Below are 19,783 nucleotides of genomic sequence, written 5' to 3'. Positions count from 1 at the left end.
ATATGGTCATGTTCATTTTTACACTCACTAAGAACAAGGAATCTCACAATGCTCACAAAACAGTCATCTATTGTCTATAACCAATACCGTAAAATAAATTATATCATCATTTATTTCAGCTTTGTCTAACACAGTATAAACTGCCTGCCTTATTTTTTACAGTACAACACCGACTGGAGTTAAAGTGTAGTTGAAGTAATTAATTGATTCTTAAAGTCATAACAGCAAGTCACCTTGGTAATATGTGCGCGTACTTGCTACAAATTCCAGAACCAAAACTCAGAAAACTAAACCAAAACCGAAGTTCAGGCTTAAAAGAAATGTGCACAAAGTTGAGATTGAACTAATTTATACAGAGGAATGAACTAGTTTAGGAAGCTATGGAAGCAGCTAGTACGAGCAGCATTGTGGGCAGTTGGACAAATCCTTGTTGAAAAAAACAGCCAGATGAAATACGTCATATTTTTCGAGTCCTTTCCTTTGTTGCTATCTTCCTTCTACAAATAGTTTAATAGTATAGAAAACAATCTTTCTGGCAATAAATCCAGCAGGATGACATTAGGATTACTCCTATTACAGAATCTCAAGGAACATATGTAAAAATGACTATCAACCCACGTTTTCATAAGTGCATAAATAGACACAAAAAGCTGGAGTAACTCAGCGGGTAAGACAGCATCTCTGGATAAAAGGAATAGGTGACGTCGAGACCTTTCTTCAGACTGAAACATCACTTATTCCTTTTCTCCAGGAATGCTGTCTGACCCGCTGAGTTACTCCAACTTTTGTGTCTATCTTTGGTTTAAACTAGCATCTGCAGTTCTTTCCTCCACATTAATTACGTAGGTTTTGGATAGGAGAGATGAGTTTGTTTATACCGTGGGATGTCTTTAACAGAAAAAGTGTTGGACATCTGCAGTCAGATGTTGTGAAATAGAGATGTTCCAATTTCATTTGTTGCAGCGTCATGAGAAGATCAGTGTTGCTGCACCAAAAAATCAAAGATAAATCTCCCATCCCGATAGACTCCAACGAGATGCGTTTCTAACAATAGCCTGCATAATGAACAGCAATTGAAGTTCAACTGCTACAGTGCAAGATAAGCGCTAGGGGAGACTGACTCTTAATTGGTTGCGAAATTGAACTTAATCTCTGTGGTATGGAACTTGACGTTGAGATTTCAACAAAACAAAAGGCTACCATGGATACGTGGCGAATGAAGAGGAAAATATCCTGAGAGGTTTTTTCCTCCCTCTTGAAGAGCCTGACTTACAACCACTTCTGATGCTGGAAATCATCAGGATTAACAGTTAGCCTGTGAAATGTTTATTAAAATAGGGATAAAGACTTGCATTGCTATGGTACGTCACATAACTCAGGATGTCTCCGAGTCCTTAAAGCTACATTGTGGTGGTGTATAATGGCAAAGTATTAATGACTAAGGCTATGTTTTTTTAGGTATTAGAGGACTAAATATTGTTCGGGACAATGATAACTAATGCCGTTTGATGACAGCCACCTGACAAGGCAGACAGCACGCCATTTGATATTTCATCTCAATCTCTTTCAGTGCAGCACTCCATTGATATGTTTACAGAGTCCTTGACAGAGATTGGAACCCATGGGCTACAACTCACCCATGCAAGTGGTGCCATTGAAACTTAGCTGAAGTTTAAAAAAACGCATATCGTTATTAAGAAAAATATATTTAAAACCAGTTTTTCATATCTTTAATTCCAACCCTGGTTAGTTTTACCAGGCATTTGAACAGGCTACTGCTGCCTTATTTTAATTATCATTTTAATAACTTGCCCGAAGTTGAGCAGTTACTATAAATAATAGAGGCTGGGTCTCTCAGTAATAAGTCCTTATTAATTTTGCAGCTAGTATAAGATATTACTCACAAGAGTAATAAAGTTTTCATTAAACTTGTAATTAAGTGATCTATTATACTAAATATTTTACTCTTAGATGTGATATATTTTATCAAGTTTGATCCGAGTCAGATTAGTTTCACTTTCACAAACAAAAAATATGGAACTGATAAAAATACATCTATTGATGCTCCTGAACACATCATCAGTGATATAACCTGGGGTCATTGGGTATTTCGGCTCCTTCAACATCAGACACCCTCACCCAGGCGACCCAGCCGTGGTTGATCAGACCTCAACTTGTGTTCATCAAAAAATATAGAACGAGATATACAAGATGTACAATAGCGCTCGAAGGAATTTCTGCAATATCTTCACGCTGGGTTTTTGTGTTCACACTTTTGTAGAATCTAAGCTCTGGCCCAAACTGAGATATAGTTTTCAGAGTGGAATTGTGAGCTATTCATCCATTCAGAGACAAAAGAAAGCTTTCATGTACCACTTTATTACATCCCTTTGAAACAGATGGATTTTCTTTACACAGCACAACATAATTTCAAGCATAAAGACTGTTGTTGCACAGGCAAAATTAAGAGAATTTAAAGTGTTTATTTGTCATATGCACTGGATATGACCCGGAAGATGAAATTCTTACCTGCTGCAGCTTTACAGGCACCTAAAGATCCACACAGATAACACAACCAGATGAAAGATGGATGAATGAGTTTCTGGCAGTCTTGATTAAAGGGAGGAGTTGTTGTTCGGAAATTTGGTTAGAGCCTCGTGCTCATCTTTAAATATTACCATGGGATTTTCAATATAATCTTAAACAATTGAATACCTGCTCGGAATGGCATCTCTGACAATACAACATACTTAACGTAATATACTGAGCAGCAGCCATGTAGATCGTGTGGCAAATTCTTGACATAAGGGTTAAATTTCATTAAGTTCCCGACTCAAGCTGCCAATCACCATGCACCATTTCCCTTCCTCCAGACATGGGCTGCTTTTGGTTTTCTCTGCCATCAGGGACGTCACTGAAGGGACAAGAAAGGGATGCAGATGAAGCGGGGATGTGATTGCTCATTAATTTTGATCTTGTTTCTCTGCAGGCAATATATATTGTTCAATGCCTTTATAACATCACTGAATATTGCCTCTACCTCAGGGCTTCAGAAGCAACGTGGAGATTAAGTAGACTTTACAGCGAAGTGCAACAGACTGCACTTGTGTCTAAGATAAAAAGCAGAAGTCCTAGAAGAAACCAGATTTACTTACCTTAGCCCACAAGTGGCAAATTCTCAAATGACACAAGTTCAAAACCTTAGGCAGCTCAGTCTTCAGTTTTCGTTTCAGATGTTTAGCATCTGCGGTATTTTGATTTCATTACTTTAAAGGTGACAGCATTGGGAGAAAGAGCAAGCCTACCTTTTAAAGGGCAAAGTCCGAAAGAAGTCATGTATTTCCTGCTGATCTTGGTCAGTAGTCAAGAATTTACAACCAACACAGCAAAACACAAAGTGCTGAAGGAACTCAGCGGGTCAGGCAACATCTGTGGAGGGAATGGGCAAGCGGCGTTTTGGGTCGGGGCTTTTCTTCAGACTGGCAACGGCCAGATATAGAACCACATTCCTAGCTATAAGGGAACTTTCCCAGTCAGACCTTAATCTGGCAAAAAAACAGATTGATCAGGGACATAATCAGTGCCGAAAGCTTAGAAGGGGCAGAATTTGTTAGGTGTATCAAGAGGGTTTCTTGAAACATTATAAGGATAGTCCAATGCAAGATGGGAAAATACTAAATCATACGTTGGGAAATTAGCCTGGCCAGGTGACTGGTGTTTCAGTGGAAGAGCATTTAGAAACAGTGATCACAACTCCTAAGTTTTAAGATTGTTATGAATAGGAATGAATATGGACCTTGCAGGAACATACTAAGTTGAAGTAAGGCAAATTACAACATTATTAGGTAGGAGCTTGGGAGGATACATGGGGGGTAGTTGTTATTGAGTAAATTCACATCTGATATCTGGGATATCCATTAATAGGACAGATGATTCAAAGTTCAGGATCGGCATGTTCCAGTAAGGAGGAGGGAAAGGATGGCAAAGGAAGGAAATCTTGGATGACCAAAGAGGGTGTAAATTTGGGCAAAAAGACAAAGGAAGCACATATAAGGTTTAAGATTATGAAATTAGACAGGGTCATTGAGGAACATTAAGCAAGATCCATAACAGCATTGATATACAGAGGGATTTTCAGGTCCAATTCCGTAACTCCCTTAAAGTAGCAACAAAAATAGATAGAGTGGTAATGAAGGCATTTGGTATGTTTGCTTTAATTGGTCGGGGCATTGAGTATCAGAGTCAGGAAGTCATGATGCAGCTTTACAGGGCGAATGCCTGGAAGGTGCTGCCAGGCGTGGTGTTTAATCGTATACGATAGGGACATTTAAGTGACTTTTGGGTAGGCACGTGAATATGCAGGGAATGGAGGGATTATGTGCAGGCAGATGTGTTAGTCTTGGCATCATGTTTCCCACAGACATGGCAGGCTGCAATGTTCCTGTGCTGTACTGTTCTTTGTTCTATCTCATCACGACACAAAGAGTCATATTTACTTCAATTGTCTTTGCTGCCTTCTAGGGACAGGACAAATAATGTAGTTTTATTGTAAAAGCAGAATACAATGGGTTTCAGCTGGTTAATACACTGTCCTTACAAAATAGTGTTTCCACCAAATTCAAGTGAGCATTTCCAGGGAGGACCATTATTAATATTTAATTTACCCCATCATATAAAGTATAATTGATGGGTAATATGTTCTGTTACAATAGTGGGATATGTTCTGACACATTAATAATTTATTAAACAGCCTAATTTAACTTTCATAATCTTGAAGAAAGGTGTACATGTAGTCATGACATCTCGGAGAATTTTCCAGCACACAGGAGATTCTTCAGCCCATTATGCCTGTGCTGGCTTTGAATGATCAAGTGAATTAGACCCTTACCCCTGCTCTTCCCTCATTATCCTGTCGTGTTTCATCTCTTCAAATACCCATCCCTTCTCTTTTGAAAATATTGAATATGCTGTTACGTCAGCATGGTGTGCGACTTGGAGGGAAACCTGGAGCTCGAAATGTTCCCATGTGCCTGAAGTCCTTGTCCTTCTTGGTGGTAAGGATTGCATGTTTTGGGAGGTACTTCAAAGGAATCTGGGGAAGTAACTAATTTTGTGGTCGATTGTGTGCGGGCTGCTTTGTCATGGATAGGATTGAGCTTGTTGAGAATTGTTGGAGCTGCACTCGTGCTGGCAAGTGGAGAGCATTCATTCTTAATATGACTTGTACATTTTAAATGATGGAAAAGTGTTGGGATACCAGAAGATAACTTATTTAGACCGGATACCCAACCTCTTTCTTGTTCTTTTTGTCACACTCCTTACAAAACTGGTTTTGTTGTTTTGTTCAAGGATGGTCGGAAATTCAGTAATAATGCCATTCAATATAAAGGACAGCTGATTCGATTTCCTCTCAATAGAGTTTGTCATTGCCTGGCAATGTTGCGGCCGCCGTTACTTACCACATCAATCATTGCCTGAATGTTGTGTTGGTCTTGAGCAAAAAACATCTGCTAGACGATCTGAGCAAAATCAGGCAACACCTGTGGAGGGAAAGCCTCAGAATTAAAGGACGTTTCTTTCGGAAGGAGATGAGAAGGAATTTCTTTAGTCAGAGGGTGGCGAGGCTGTGTGATTCTTTACCACAAAAGGCTGTGAGGCTAAGTCAATTGATATTTTTAAAGCAGAGATAGATAGATTCTTGATTCGTACAGGTGTCAGAGGTTATGGGAGAAGGCAGGAGAATGGGGTTAGGAGAGAGAGATAGATCAGCCATGATTGAATGGGCGAGTAGACTTGATGGGCCGAATGACCTAATTCTGCCCCTATTACTTATGACCTTATGAAATTGCTCCTCCACTGCTAAATGTTCTCAAAATATGCCCATTATTACCTAAGTGCTGGAATTCAGTTGGCTTGATCAGGTTTGGAACGCGACAGCGATGAGATCTAGACCTAAGTGGTACTTATGAAAACCAGACTGGAAATCAGCGAGTACCGGTAGTTTGTTTTAGTAAGAGCCGCATTATACCACTTTTAACATGATGCCCAGAGCAAACAATGGATGAAACTCTCAATGTGAGCTCAAGACTTTGTCTCCACAAGGACTGTGCAATGGTCACTCCTATCAATGCTGTCATTGACAGAAACATCTTGGTGAGGATGAGGTCAAGTACATTCATTCCTCATTTAGTTTAGTTTAGAGAGACAGCACAGGAACAGACCCTTCGGCCCACCGAGTCTGCACCGACCCCAGCACATTAACACTATCCTACCATATAACCATATAACAATTACAGCACGGAAACAGGCCATCTCGACCCTTCTAGTCTGTGCTGAACACATAATCTCCCCTAGTCCCATATACCTGCGCTCAGACCATAACCCTCCATTCCCTTCCCATCCATATAACTATCCAATTTATTTTTAAATGATAAAACCGAACCTGCCTCCACAACCTTCATTCCACACAGCTACCACTCTCTGAGTAAAGAAGTTCCCCCTCATGTTACCCCTAAACTTCAGTCCCTTAATTCTCATGTCATGTCCCCTTGTTTGAATCTTCCCTACTCTCAGTGGGAAAAGCTTTTCCACGTCAACTCTGTCTATCCCTCTCATCATTTTAAAACCCTCTATCAAGTCCCCCCTTAACCTTCTGCGCTCCAGAGAGTAAAGACCTAACTTGTTCAACCTTTCTCTGTAACTTAGTTGCTGAAACCCAGGCAACATTCTAGTAAAATAGTAAGATTAAACGAGAACTTACCAGTTTGAAGTTTGATCTGTATTTTATGAGGAGGAACGTTGAGGGAATACGTGAAGAACCCGCTTCCAACGCATGCGTGTCATTCTTCAAAGCAGCGGTGTGAGGTCACAGGAACCTATAATGACCTAACATAGTAAGATTATCAAAGAGATACCAGTTTTTGATATGATCATAAGAGGGTGGGAGCAGAGGGCACGTATTCCCTCAACGTTCCTCCTCATAAAATACAGATCAAACTTCAAACTGGTAAGTTCTCGTTTAATCTTACTATTTTACTTCGGAGTCACGTGAGTGACTACGTGAAGATTTCAAAGCTCTGTGACCTCATGCCGTGGAACGAGTCCATGCTTCACAACTGCCTTGGGTATTGGGAGAGAGCATCATTAGTAATTTTAAAACACACTTATACAAAGAGTTGTGTGGTATAACGAAAAAATATATAAATTTTTTAAATTGAAAATCATAGCCCTGTAACCTTTCGGGCAAATTATATTGTTGAACGTAAAATGGTTTCCGAACACGATGATGGCTCCAAAAAACTGGATTATTATAAAACCTTTGGAAAGTCCTTTCGGATGACCATCCTGCCATTCTGAGGATTTGGGCTGTGGGTACCTCTAGAATTTTTGCTGCGGATGTTGCTGCAGCCCTGGTGGAATGAGAGTTAAAAACATTAGTGTCTATTCCTGCCATCTTTAGGACATATTTGAGCCACCTTGATATAGTTTGGGTCGTGACCCTTTTGTGCGGTTTCTTGTAAGAGATTAACAACACCATTCTCTGACCTCGAATGCTCTTAGTATATTCTATGTATAGTTGGATGTGTCTTGCTATACACAGTCGTTCGTCATATGGGTATACCATAAATTCAAACACTTGACCCGATGAACCTGGTCTGTTTTGTTTTATTAAATCCTGTATGACAAACACCAGTTTCTCGGGTGAGATGATCAGGGAGTCCAGGCTCAGTTTGCTTAATGACTGGACTCGTTGTGCGGTAACTAACGCCATGAGCATAACCATCTTCGTGGTCAGTTCCTGAAGTGACAATGCTGTTATGGGCGACCAGCTCCTCAGCATGTTTAGAACGACACCCACCTCCCAGATTTTGGAGTACCTGGTTTTAGGGGGATTTGCATTGAATATGCCCCTCATGAGTTTTGTTACCAGGGGGTGTGTTCCCACCGTGTGCCGCTCCGTTCCTTGTGATAGGTAATTGGAGAGTGCACTTCTGGCACTATTGATGGCACTGTAGCTCCATCGATTATCATAATGGAGGCTTGTTAAAATTCGAATCCGGCCAGAATGTTCTTGGCCTTTTGGTCGAGGTTGTTGTCCAAGCAGTATATGCCCCCCAAGGTACTGCTTCCGTGTTGATAGTCTTTGTGCAGATGAGATGAGATTCATCGTCCTGTCTGACAGCCCCATGCCGTGTGGTGGGTCTTTCAGACTCTACAAATCAACAAATTCATAGTCTTATGGCATGGATGACTGCCCCCAGTCACTGGATGAATTAATAAATTCGGCTATGATCATAAGGGAACAAGGTTCTAACACCATCCCCTGTATGACCGAATACCATGATTGAGTAGGCCAATCGGGTACTATGTGAATCCCAGATGCCGAGTCTTGTTGAATTTTTTCCCTAGTACCCCATTGATGAGGCAGAACGGGGGAAATACATCACCCTATGGCTTTGTTTACGTAACAATGCCAAGCTGTTTTTAGAATTTTAGTAAATAATATTGGGGCTGATGTTTGCCCCTTTGGTAAGCTCTATATTGCCAAAGTTCCCCCCCCATCCAGTTAAATTTCAAATACCGTCTGTGATCCCCTCTGATGGGTACTGTATAGTATGCATCTTTTGAGTCAATGCCTGCCATATAGAAAACCCAGCTGACACTAATTCTTTATCAGTAATAAGAGTATCCATCTTAAAATGAACATATTGAACGAATGTGTTTAGGGTTGAAAGGTCAATGATAATCCTGCAACCCCCATCTATTTTATTTTTAATAAATATGTTTGATACAAATTCTAATTTTCCATGAAAAGTATGCTCAATCACACCTTTTGTGTACAATTTTTGTAGCACCATGTGGGCTTTAGATTGTTCGGTTTTTGTAAGGACAAAATGCCTTTCTGGTGTATGTTGTACTGGGGTTATTGGGATAAGTAAATTCTATCAGATAACCCTGAATACTGCTGAGAATATATGAGTCTGTAGTGATTTTACACCATACATAACTGTAGTATTGCAACCTCCCCTCCCCCACCGTCGTGGGTCCCTTTTTTACAGAAGAACCACACCCACCTACCTCCATGGTTACCGGTGGTTGTGTTATTTCCTTGGTTTTTTGAAAAGGGGGGTTCTGGTTTGATATCTCTTGTTCGGGGTTGTGTGGGAGGTTGAGGCTTCCGCATCTTCCAGGGTGGCCGTCCCTGGCCATACCCTAAAAAGGGCTGCTGCGGGTTATATTGATTTCTGGCACTGCCACTGGTATGAGCCACATTTTTATGGTCTTGCATGTGGCTGGTATCGTGCTCCAAAATAGGCCCTTGCGCTGGCCTTGATGAGCCCCAGTGTCTTGGCTTCGTCCACACATGGTTCTTTGTTTGTAAATGGTAGCATTTTAGGGGTCCAGTGCTGGCTGAATGGCAGCCTTCCACATGTAGTTCAGCTCATATTGCATATTGCTAAACCAGAGCTAGTGCGTCTTGATGGTTTTTGGTTAACTCTGTTTAGTCCAGGGTGCGGGTGTATGCTGTGATCCCTTCCGTCAATCCCTTTAAGGTTTTCTGGATCTTGAGGTCCTGGTTCCTGATGTTCCTCCCCATATGCTGCCAAATGCATTGGTTTACACTGGGCACCTGTAATGCCTCACCGTTGCCAGGTGGCAGATGTCTGGCCAGTCTCTGTAAATATTTCTTGTTGGAGTTTGTGGCCAGACATATAGTTAATACTATTGCCATCCTGGATCCAAGTCTACCCCTGTTTGACTTGGTTTAAAGTAATCAGCCACCATGTCCAGCAGAGTCCCTGCTGTGTTAGGATCATGGGACGCTGTATTACCAGGCTCTGGCCCATCAGGGTCCTACCTACTCTTTTTTATAGAGTTAGAGATCTCTAGGGGTCCCGCACGGGGTACCCATGTGGGGCTTACCTCCTGCCCACTGTGGCTAGTCTCCACATCCATGTGACTGCTACTGTGAAGGAGCTCCTTTTTTTTTTTCTTTTTTCCCCCCGCTGTTTCCGTCCCCCGTACACACGGGCACTGGTTTGCGGGTTTTCCTCGCCCTACCGCTGTCCGCACCGGTCTTGTATGTAGGTCAACCTCTCCACACGGTCCCGGTACTCGTACCGGCTTCCTCCAGCGTGGGCTAGCGGGTCCACGCCGTCTCCGTACTTCCAGCGCCATTGACCCATCTAATACTTTAACCAAAGGATTAATAAACAGATTTTTATGAAAAAACATGGAAGTTAGGTGCAGGAGCAGGCCATTCAGCCCCTCGAGCCTGCACCGCCATTCAATTCAATGGGGTCCGTGGGGTTGTACCCGATTCGTCGGGATTTTGCTGTGTAGCCGGTCAAAACCGGCTCCAACGCTCTCAGCGCTCCTGGCTGCTCGTTTATCTCAGACCGCTGGGACCGATCCCGGTACTCACGGTACTGGTCCCTCGCGGTCGTTGCAGCCGGTCAACCCCACTCCAATGCCTTCAGTTCTGGGCACTCCTGCTTATATGGTCCCTAGATAAGGGACGTATCAGATATTAAACTGATAAGAACAGATACTAGACTTGATCTTAGCCAAAAGGCCAAGAAGCGATCTCTGTAACTAAAAACCCGCTGGGACCGACCCCGGTACTCACGGTACTGGTCCCTCACGGTCGATTGCAGCCGGTCAACCCCATTGCAATGTCCTCAGTTTGTGAGCCTCGGCGCTGGCCGGTAGCGCTGCTTCAAGCCAGACTCGCTTCCAAAGCGAGACTGGCATACTGGCCGAGAAATGAATTTTTTCCCCTGGTGCGGGAGCGAAGTCGGGCACAGGTGTTTTCCCTCTCCGGGAATCGATGTGCCGTTGCTGCTCCTGCCGTTGCTGCTCCTGCCGGTTGCCCGCACTCCGCGGTTCTCCCCCGCCAGCTTTCTGCAGCCTACATGGACCCGGTCCATGTCTGCACCTAAAAGGTAAGTAGAAAAGGAACGCAGAGTCTCTTACCTGCTGTTCCCGACTTTCAATTCTCCCGCTGATGAACGTCGTTCCCTGCGTGTCGGTTCGCGGCAGTTCCGCAGTCGGTAAAACCCGGCTGTTTGTAGGGACCCCTTGGACCAACCCGGTGCTTACCGTTTGAAGAAGGGTTTCGGCCCGAACGTCCCCAGTTCCTTTGCTCCATTACTGCCACTGCACCCGCTGAGCTTTTCCAGCCCTCCTGTGTACCCCCGGTACTTACAGCACTGGTCCCTCATTGTTCTCTGTCCAGCAGCCTCGGTGCTGGCCGCTAGCGACTGCTCCAAGCCAGTCTCGCTTGAGACTGGCATACGGGACGTCTTTGCTTTGCTTCCCGCCCGCCCGAGAAGTGAATTTTGCCGGTGCGGGAGCGAAGTCGGGCACAGGTTTTTTCCCTCCAGGAAATTGGTGCCGTTGCTGCTGTTGCCGGCTGCCCGCACTCCGCGGTTCTCCCCGCCAGCTTTCCGCAGCCTTCATGGATCAGGTCCATGTCTCCACCTAAAAGGTAAGTAGAAAAGGAACGCAGTCTCTTACCTGCTGTTCCCGACTTTCAAATTCTCCCGCTTGGGGAACGTCGTTCCCCCTGTGTGACTCGTTGCAATGCGTGTAGCGATATGACACGCATGCGTTGGAAGCGGGTTCTTCACGTAGTCACTCACGTGACTCCGAAGTAAAATCCTACACATACTAGGGACAATTTACACTTATACCAAGGCAATTTACCTACAAACCTGTACGTCTTTAGAGTGGAGGAGGAAATTGGAGGTCTCAAAGAAAACCCTGGCATTCACAGGTAGAATGTACAAACTCCGTGCAGACAGTACCCGTAGTCGGGTTCGAACCTGGGTCTCTGGCGCTGCAAGCACTATAAAGCAGCAACTCTACCGCTTCACCACCATGCCGCTCATGTGGCTTTACTCAATGCCTCAAACACAGCCTTTAAGGACTCAGCCAGCTTGTCCATGTTGTCAATGTTCCAGTTACCAGACCCCCTCTGGTGATGGATGTTGAAACCTTCCCGCCAGACGACATTTTGTCCCCCCTGCTACTTTTGATGCTTTTTCCAAATTTTGTTGAGCAAGTCAGTGGAATGAGGAGAGTAGGTGGTGGTCAGTTCAAAGTTTCTTTGCCTACGTTTCCACTAAAGTTATGCTGCATCATATTGGGTCTGGAATCAATATTGAAGGTTTGCAGAACAACTACAGGAAATCCACTTGATTTAACAAGACACCTGTCATCTCTGAACTTAAGGTTCACTGTCACTCGTAAAATTGACTGAATTAATGGAAACCAGCGGGAAGCTTGATTCTAATTTTAAGGTGGTTACTGAAGCACTAAAATCTTAAGTTATAAACCACACTGTTGAAATGGAAATTACTTTGAACTCCGAAAAATCATCTGCTAAATAATGAAGTAAACAAGCAATGTTCATGAGATCAAGGACAGTTTCGTGGATAATACAGCAAATTCTGGTAATAAAGAACCGGATAAAATTATATTGTATTTGTATAAAGTGAGTTTGTTACTTAATACAGGTGCACAACCTTTTATCCAAAATTCCAAATAACGAAAAGCTCCGATCATTTTTTCGGTCCTTGAAGAAAGGTCCTTGAAGACGTTCACCGAGGGCGGCCCGCAGAGGTGACAGCGGAACCTCCGGTCGTTCCTCGAGGAAAGGGGAACTACATCCACATTCATAAAAGAGAAGGTGAGGGTATATTGCGAGGGAGGGTTAATAATTGACAATCTGCTGCTGCCTGCCCGCTGAGTTAAAAAGTTCCCACGGTAGACTCACGATACACCGTGTATCGTGAGTCTTGCGTGGGAACTTCTTAACTCAGCGGGCAGGCAGCAGCAGATTGTCGCTCCCTTCAGTTTCACCCCACCTACACCCCTCTGCTTCCCGGCAATGTGTGTGACCACTTCCCTCCCACAGCCAGCAGCAGCCCAGCCCTGTTCCAACTCCAGAGGAAAACTGCAAACTGGCCGGAGACATCAGGACCACCAGAAGCCGCTCCCCGATGGGCCGCTACGGTGACAAGTGGCAGTTCGCCCACAGCCCGAGCTGCGCCCCCTCATCGGGACACTGACCCCCAGGCCCACTGCAAGCACGGAGATCCCAGATCAGCAACTCCAGCCCAGCCCCGCTCCAACTCCAGTAGGGGCAGAAGCTGATGGTGTGCAAGATACGTCTTGTTCTTGGGGTGGCGGATGAGGGGGCGCAGCTTGGGCTGTGGGCGAACTGCCACTTGGCGCCGTAGCGGCCCATCAGGGAGCGGATTCCTCTGGAGTTGGAGGCGGAGGGGGGTATTGTGCTGTTTGATCGCCCCCTGCTATCCCAGGGACAGGGAGACACAGCGGCTTTTGAGAATGGTGCGCGATCGAGTAACTGCCAGGATCTAGGCGCAAACTCGCGACCTTGCGGATATGAGCCGAGCACTCTACCACTGAGCCAACCGTTAAAATCTACGCTAAAAATCTTCTATTCCGAAAGCCGAAAAATTCCGAATTACGAAAAGTGTCTGGTCCCAAGGCTATCGGATAAAAGGTTGTGCACCTGTAATGATAAAAATGCAATCTATGCAGCATGACCCATGGTATTACATAGCTTGATGTTTCTTAAAAGCATTATTAATTATTTACTAGACCAAGTGCAGACCCGTTGGGTCTGTTCCCTCAACGTGCGGTTGCGGGGGTGGGGGGGGGGGGGGGGGGGCGGCATGCAGCGCACACACACACTAACCCCCCCCGCACTCATGCTAATTACCCCCCTTTAAATTATATTAATATTATTAATTTCCTCCTTTTACCCCATACCCCCCCCCTCCACTGACGCTTAGCCCCCAACTTTCAGTCACATTTAGAGGGGGGGTGGGGGGGGGGGCGGGGGATGAGAGTGAGGGCAGAGAGAGAAGGTGCAGAGACAGAGAGAGAGACAGAAACACAGAGAGAGGGGCAAGAGGGAGAGGAGGGTGGGGAGGAGGAGAAGAGGGAAGGGTGGGTGAGGGGGGGGAGAGAGAGAGAGGGGGAGAGTGAGGGGGGTGGGGGTGAGACAGAGAGAGAGAGGGGGAGAGAGACAGAGAGGAGAGAAGGAGAGAGGGGGTGAGACTGAGAGAGAGAGAGGGGGAGCAGAGGGGGGGGGGGGGGAGAGGGAGGGAGGGAGGGGGGGGGGGGGAGGGGGGGGGGGGGGGGGGAGGAGAGAGGGGGAGGGCGGGAGAGAGGGGGGGAGGACAGAGGGAGCTGAGAGGGAGGTGAGGTGAGTGGAGGGGGAGAGGTGGGGAGCAGGGAGGGGGAGGGAGGATGGAGTGAAGGGGGTAGGGGTGTGTGGAGGGGAGGGGATTTAGGGGAGGGGACGGTGGGGGAGGGGGATGGAGTGGAGGAGGGGGAGAAAAAGAGGTTGGGAAGAAAGCCAAACTGTAAGAAAGACGACGAGAGAGAGAGAGGGGAAGAGGGGGGGAGGGAGGGGGAGAGGACAGGGGGGGGAGAGAGGGGAGGGGGGGGGAGAGGAGGGGGGGGGGGGGAGGAGAGGAGAGGGGGAGGGGGGAGAGAGGAGAGGGGGAGAGAGGAGGAGAGGGGGAGGAAGAGAGGAGAGGGGGGAGAGGAGGGGGGGGAGGAGAGGGGGAGAGGAGAGAGGGGGGGAGAGGAGAGGGAGGGGGAGGGGGAGGAGGGGGAGGAGAGAGAGGAGGGAGAAAGGAGGGGGGAGAGAGGAGGGAGGAGGAGGAGAGGGGGGGAGGAGAGGGGGGAGGAGAGAGGGGGAGGAGGAGGGGGGGGAGAGAGAGGGGGAGAGGGGAGAGAGAGAGAGCGAGGGGGGGGGAGAGTGCGTGAGAGGGGGGAGGGGAGAGAGGGGGTGTGCTGAGAGGGGGGGGGGTGAGGGGAGGGGGAGAGGGGGGGGAGCAGGGAGGGTGAAGGGAAGGGGGGGTATAGGGTGTGTGGAGGGGAGGGGGGGTTTAGGGGTGGGACGGTGGGGGAGGGGGATGGAGGGAGGAGGGGGAGAAAAAGGGAGAAAAAAGAGGGGAGAGAGAGAGAGAGGGGGGGGAGGGAGGGGGGGAGAGGGGGAGGGGGGAGAGGAGAGGGGGGAGAGAGGAGAGGGGGGGAGGAGAGGGGGGGGGGAGAGGAGAGGGGGGAGAGAGAGGAGAGAGGGGGGGGGAGAGGTGAGGGGGGAGAGGAGAAGGGGGGAGAGGAGAGGGGGGGAAGAGAGGAGGGGGTGGGAAGAGGAGAGGGGAGGGAGAGAGGAGAGGGGGAATGAGGGGGTGTGCTGAGAGGGGGGAGAGAGGAGAGGGGACGGGGAGAGGAGAGGAGGGGAGAGGAGGGGAGAGAGAGTGCCTTTTTATTTCAACCTAAACAACCATTTGCAGGCAGTGCTTTTTTACTTTAACCATATTTTCATTTTCAAACCACATTAAGGGTACTTACTCATAGTTGTGTGGACATTTGTTCAGTTTTATTCACTGCTCAGAGAAACGTGACCCTCTGCCTTCCTCCAGCTTGCAGACACCACTTCCTGGTTTTATAGTCCCTCCCCCCTGCTGCCAGCGGGGGCAGCAGAGAGAATGGGGAATGTTGTAAAATCATTAATATCTCTGTCATATTTCATCGATGGGAAAAATCCTCGGCACACATACGGCAGAGGCGGGCTCTGGGCAAGGTGGCCAAAAATGACGGCCGTAGGTGGCGGCGTTCTCTCGGAAAACGCAGCACAGATCGCCAAAACCGGTCAAGAACAGAGTTTTAGTAATATAGATTGTGAATTATAAACCAATACGGAAACACAAACTTAATTTGTTTTCATATTCTTGCAGAAAATATAAATTAATTAACAATAAATTTACTATTCCGTTCTTTAATTTCAATTCCATTTACAACCAGTTCAAAATATTATTTAATAAAGCCTGGTAATGAAAGCAGTCAGATTTGAACCAGGGTGCCGTACAGTACAACTCCTCAAGCATAGCATTTCCTCTCTCAGATAATCAAGAGTCAAGCCTAGAGTATTTATTGTCATATGTACCAAAATGGAACAATTCTTACTTGCAGCAGCACCACAACAGTACTCTAGATTATATAATAAACAAACAAAAATAAGTTCAATTAATTAAAAAAAACAATGTCATGCAAAAAACAAAAGAAAGCCCAAATTTCCTAGTGCAATCAAGGCAGTTTGTAGTTTGAATTTTAGTTAGAGTTTGTCGAGTTCACTAGCCTGTTGGTTGTTGGGAAAGAAACTGTTCCTGAAGCTGGATATTCATTGATGGCAGGAGTGAAATGAGAGCAGGGCCATCCGTCTATCTACAAATTTATTAATGTTGTGCATGTTGCGATATTGAAAGTCACCACACCCACATATTGGGCTGCCTCTAAATCAACCTTGTAGAGTGTGGTATCACATCGTCCAATTCCAAACAAATTCTGCAGAGTTAAGTTTGTATTTGCAAGAGCGCTCATATCTACATAAAAAAAAGGTTGCTTGTCAAGGACTTGAGATGAGAATCAGTCTCATGCTACTGTTTTGTGGTAGTGCTGAAGACCTTTTGGATACAGCTTCTACTTCTGAAGCACTGCAGTAGTGCTGCAACCTGTCCTCCTCCTCCTCCCAACCACTCCACCATCGTCATGAATCAGGAGCTCTCTGTTTCTTGTGGCCACAGAGCAAAGTGAAGTTTGGAAGACATATGAGAGTTATTTATGGATCAATGTCGTTAATTGAAGCCTCAGCAGGTGGTCAGGCAGTTGCAAAATTGCAAATGTGACAGCTGTTTGAGAAAAGGCAAATTAAGATTGGCAAAATAAACTCTCCACCTTTGTTACCAAATTCTCAAGCTTTTTGTCCCCCAAAAAAAAAATTGGTTATAGAAAATCATTGGGGGAAATAAATATATGTTGCCGTAATAATTAAAATGTAATGTAATGTACAAAGCAGTGACCATTTGAAAATGTGCTGAGACATTGGTTGGATTAATGGCGGAGTGGACTCGATGGGTTGAATGGCCTAATTTTACTCCTATAACTTGTGAACTCGTGCAAGCCAGGGTTTAGTTTGGCCTCATTTTAAATGCAGGACTCCGAGCTGAAAAACATATTCCTCCCACTGGACCATATAACATATAACCATATAACAATTTACCACCTTGTCCCTTTGTGTAGCCAATCATTTTTTAGTTTATTGTTAACTTCTGAACATACTTTTTTTGTCTATTTTTTGTATAGTAGGTTCTTTTTATCTCTTTGTTCTGTCATGACTTTCCTTCCCTTTTGAGAACTATTCTTTTCTCTGGAATCACCTTGCCACTAAGAGGCAGTTTGATTTTGACATTGCATTATCTATGACATTAGCCCTTTTTTTCTTTCCCAGGGATAAAAAATCTGTTATATTCTTGTCACTGGTTAATAAAAGCAGCATTACACAATGATTGAATGAAACATTCAAGAACCTTCAACTCTGAATGTGCTGACCCCCAGAAATAATGTTGACTTCTGTCTGTGAAATCTCCTGAGGCAATTGCAATGCACTTAATAGCGAGGCAACACAAACAACTGTAACATCACATATCTATTTCCCATGACCTTTGATATCCAAGTTGTGAAGGCATTCTCTCTCTTATGCTGACTGACAGGACATATCTCATTTCTTATCAACTTCCATGGAAAAGTTCTGCCCAGTTCTCAATCCACAGAGACATCAGTTTTAAATCTTCAAAAGACTGCTAGGATGGAGGTCGTCATTTTGTGGTGAATGCCAGAATCCCAAAGATAGAATAGCACTTTCTCAAGTGGTGTTTTTTTTAATACGATATATACCATTTTGCAAAATAAAAAATGGAATGGGAAAGGGCCACTTAACCCTTGAAGCTCACTCCCTCATTCAATGAAATCAGGGCTGATCTGATTTTGGCCTTGGCTCCACTTTCCTGCGTGTTCTCCATAACCCTTAAAAATGACCGGCAATCCATTTTTGTGAAAAAAAATAGAAAGGCAGAATATTTTTTAAATGGTGTGTGCGAGTGAACGGTGTTCTGAGAGACTAGGGTGTCCTAATGCCCAATGTATTCAAAGTTAGCATGTAGGTGTAGCAAGCAATTAAGACTGGAAAGACCACATTGGCCTTTATTGCCATAAGGTCAAAAGTGATAGGAGCAGAATTAGGCTATTCCATCAAGCCTACTCCGCATTCAATCATGGCTGATCAATCTCTTCCTCCTAACCCCATTCTCCTGCCTTTCCCCATAACCAGGGCTGCCAACTCTCACACATTGAGCATGAGAGTCACGGAATCTCATATAGATAGGGTATATCTATCTATCATATAGATAGATGCCAACTCTCTCATTGGTATCATTTAAAAATAAATTGGATAGGCATATGGATGAGAAGGGAATGGAGGGTTATGGTATGAGTGCAGGCAGGTAAGACTAAGGGCAAAAAAGCTGTTCGGCACGGACTTGTAGGGCCGAGATGGCCTGTTTCCGTGCTGTAATTGTTATATGGTTATATGGTAAAGAAAGCTTTTGGTATGCTGGCCTTTATAAATCAGAGCATTGAGTATAGAAGCAGGGATGTAATGTTAAAATTGTACAAGGCATTGGTGAGACCAAATCTGGAGTATGGTGTACAATTTTGATCACCCAATTATAGGAAGGATGTCAAGAAAATAGAGAGAGTACAGAGGAGATTTACTAGAATGTTGCCTGGGTTTCAACAACTAAGTTACAGAGAAAGGTTTAATAAGTTAGGTCTTTACTCTCTGGAGCGCAGAAGGTTAAGGGGGGACTTGATAGAGGTCTTTAAAATGATGAGAGGGATAGACAGAGTTGACGTGGACAAGCTTTTCCATTTGAGAATAGGGAAGATTCAAACAAGAGGACATGACTTCAGAATTAAGGGACAGAAGTTTAGGGGTAACATGAGGGGGAACTTCTTTACTCAGAGAGTGGTAGCGGTGTGGAATGAGCTTACAGTGGAAGTGGTGGAGGCAGGTTTGTTGGTATCATTTAAAAATAAATTGGATAGGCATATGGATGAGAAGGGAATGGAGGGTTATGATATGAGTGCAGACAGGTGGGACTAAGGGAAAATAATTGTTCGGCACAAACTTGTAGGGCCGAGATGGCCTGTTTCCGTGCTGTAATTGTTATATATGGTTATTTCATGAAATTCTCACATTCTCACGCTCAAATAAATATTTTTTTAAATATATAAGTAAATAAATAAAATCACTCCTCCACACTCACCAATGAGAATAGTTTTCTGTCGGCGGGTTTCCCGTAAAGAAAGAACAATTTGATTGGCTTAATCCCATCGCACACTATTTAAAATGGCAATGTAGACAAAAATGCTGGAAAAACTCAGTGGATGAGGCAGCATCTATGTCTGAGTTTGACCCGTCTTCAGACTCAAGCATTTCTCCAGGATTTTTGTCTATCGCTCCATAGATGCTGCCTCACCCGCATTCACATTCCCATGCAGATGGTGTGATAGGTGAGACAGGGCGGTGGTCTCAACACCGACCCCACCCACCCCCCCCAACCTCACCCCCACGAGGCACCGCTCACACCTCCCATCCTCACCTCCAGTGGCTCTGTGTCCATCGGCCACTCTGTCCACACCACATGAAGTTTTAACCCGGAGCCTGGAGGACCGGGTGAGTGGGGACGTCGATGCCACCTCCAGAGCTGCGGGGACGAATCTCGGGGTAAGGCTCTGCTCAGATGTCCCACCGCCGGGTCATTGACCCTCACCTTGCCCGGACCCCCGGGTCACCCTCACCTCCCCCGGACCCCAGCTGGACACAGAGCACCAGGGT

At 45.4% G+C, this 19,783-nt stretch overlaps 2 protein-coding genes and 1 pseudogene across 4 annotated transcripts in view; 1 reads left to right on the top strand and 2 right to left on the bottom strand.

Moving 5' to 3' along the window:
- Positions 1 to 19,783, top strand: part of spata20 (spermatogenesis associated 20) — a 338,661-nt gene that overhangs the window by 304,834 nt on the left and 14,044 nt on the right. The window lies entirely within an intron of this gene.
- Positions 2,365 to 18,061, bottom strand: LOC129708389 (uncharacterized). Of its 3 annotated transcripts, XR_008725336.1 has the most exons (4): positions 15,400 to 18,061; positions 6,761 to 6,875; positions 5,460 to 5,540; positions 2,365 to 2,914 (listed from the first exon to the last, which is right to left on the bottom strand). XR_008725336.1 is itself a non-coding variant. In XM_055654098.1 (3 exons), the coding sequence occupies exon 1, from the start codon at positions 8,186 to 8,188 to the stop codon at positions 7,085 to 7,087; it is 1,104 nt and encodes a 367-aa protein (XP_055510073.1). In that variant the 5' UTR covers positions 8,189 to 9,962; the 3' UTR covers positions 2,365 to 2,914; positions 5,460 to 5,540; positions 6,761 to 7,084. The 3 variants fall into 3 exon arrangements, 1 of the variants encoding a protein (XP_055510073.1); XR_008725335.1 differs by lacking the exon at positions 6,761 to 6,875; XM_055654098.1 differs by lacking the exon at positions 15,400 to 18,061 and having other exon boundaries at positions 6,761 to 9,962.
- LOC129708515 (U2 spliceosomal RNA) lies at positions 10,477 to 10,588 on the bottom strand (annotated as a pseudogene).

Source organism: Leucoraja erinacea, chromosome 23, assembly GCF_028641065.1.
Source record: "Leucoraja erinacea ecotype New England chromosome 23, Leri_hhj_1, whole genome shotgun sequence".
NCBI classification, from domain to species: domain Eukaryota; kingdom Metazoa; phylum Chordata; class Chondrichthyes; order Rajiformes; family Rajidae; genus Leucoraja; species Leucoraja erinaceus.
The sequence above is the reverse complement of the archived record's forward strand: the minus strand, read 5'-3'. Positions and strand labels throughout refer to the sequence as shown.

What these genes read in the sequence shown, in the direction of transcription:
- LOC129708389 (XM_055654098.1), bottom strand. Translation starts at nt 8,188, where the DNA reads ATGGGGCTGTCAGACAGGACGATGAATCTCATCTCATCTGCACAAAGA.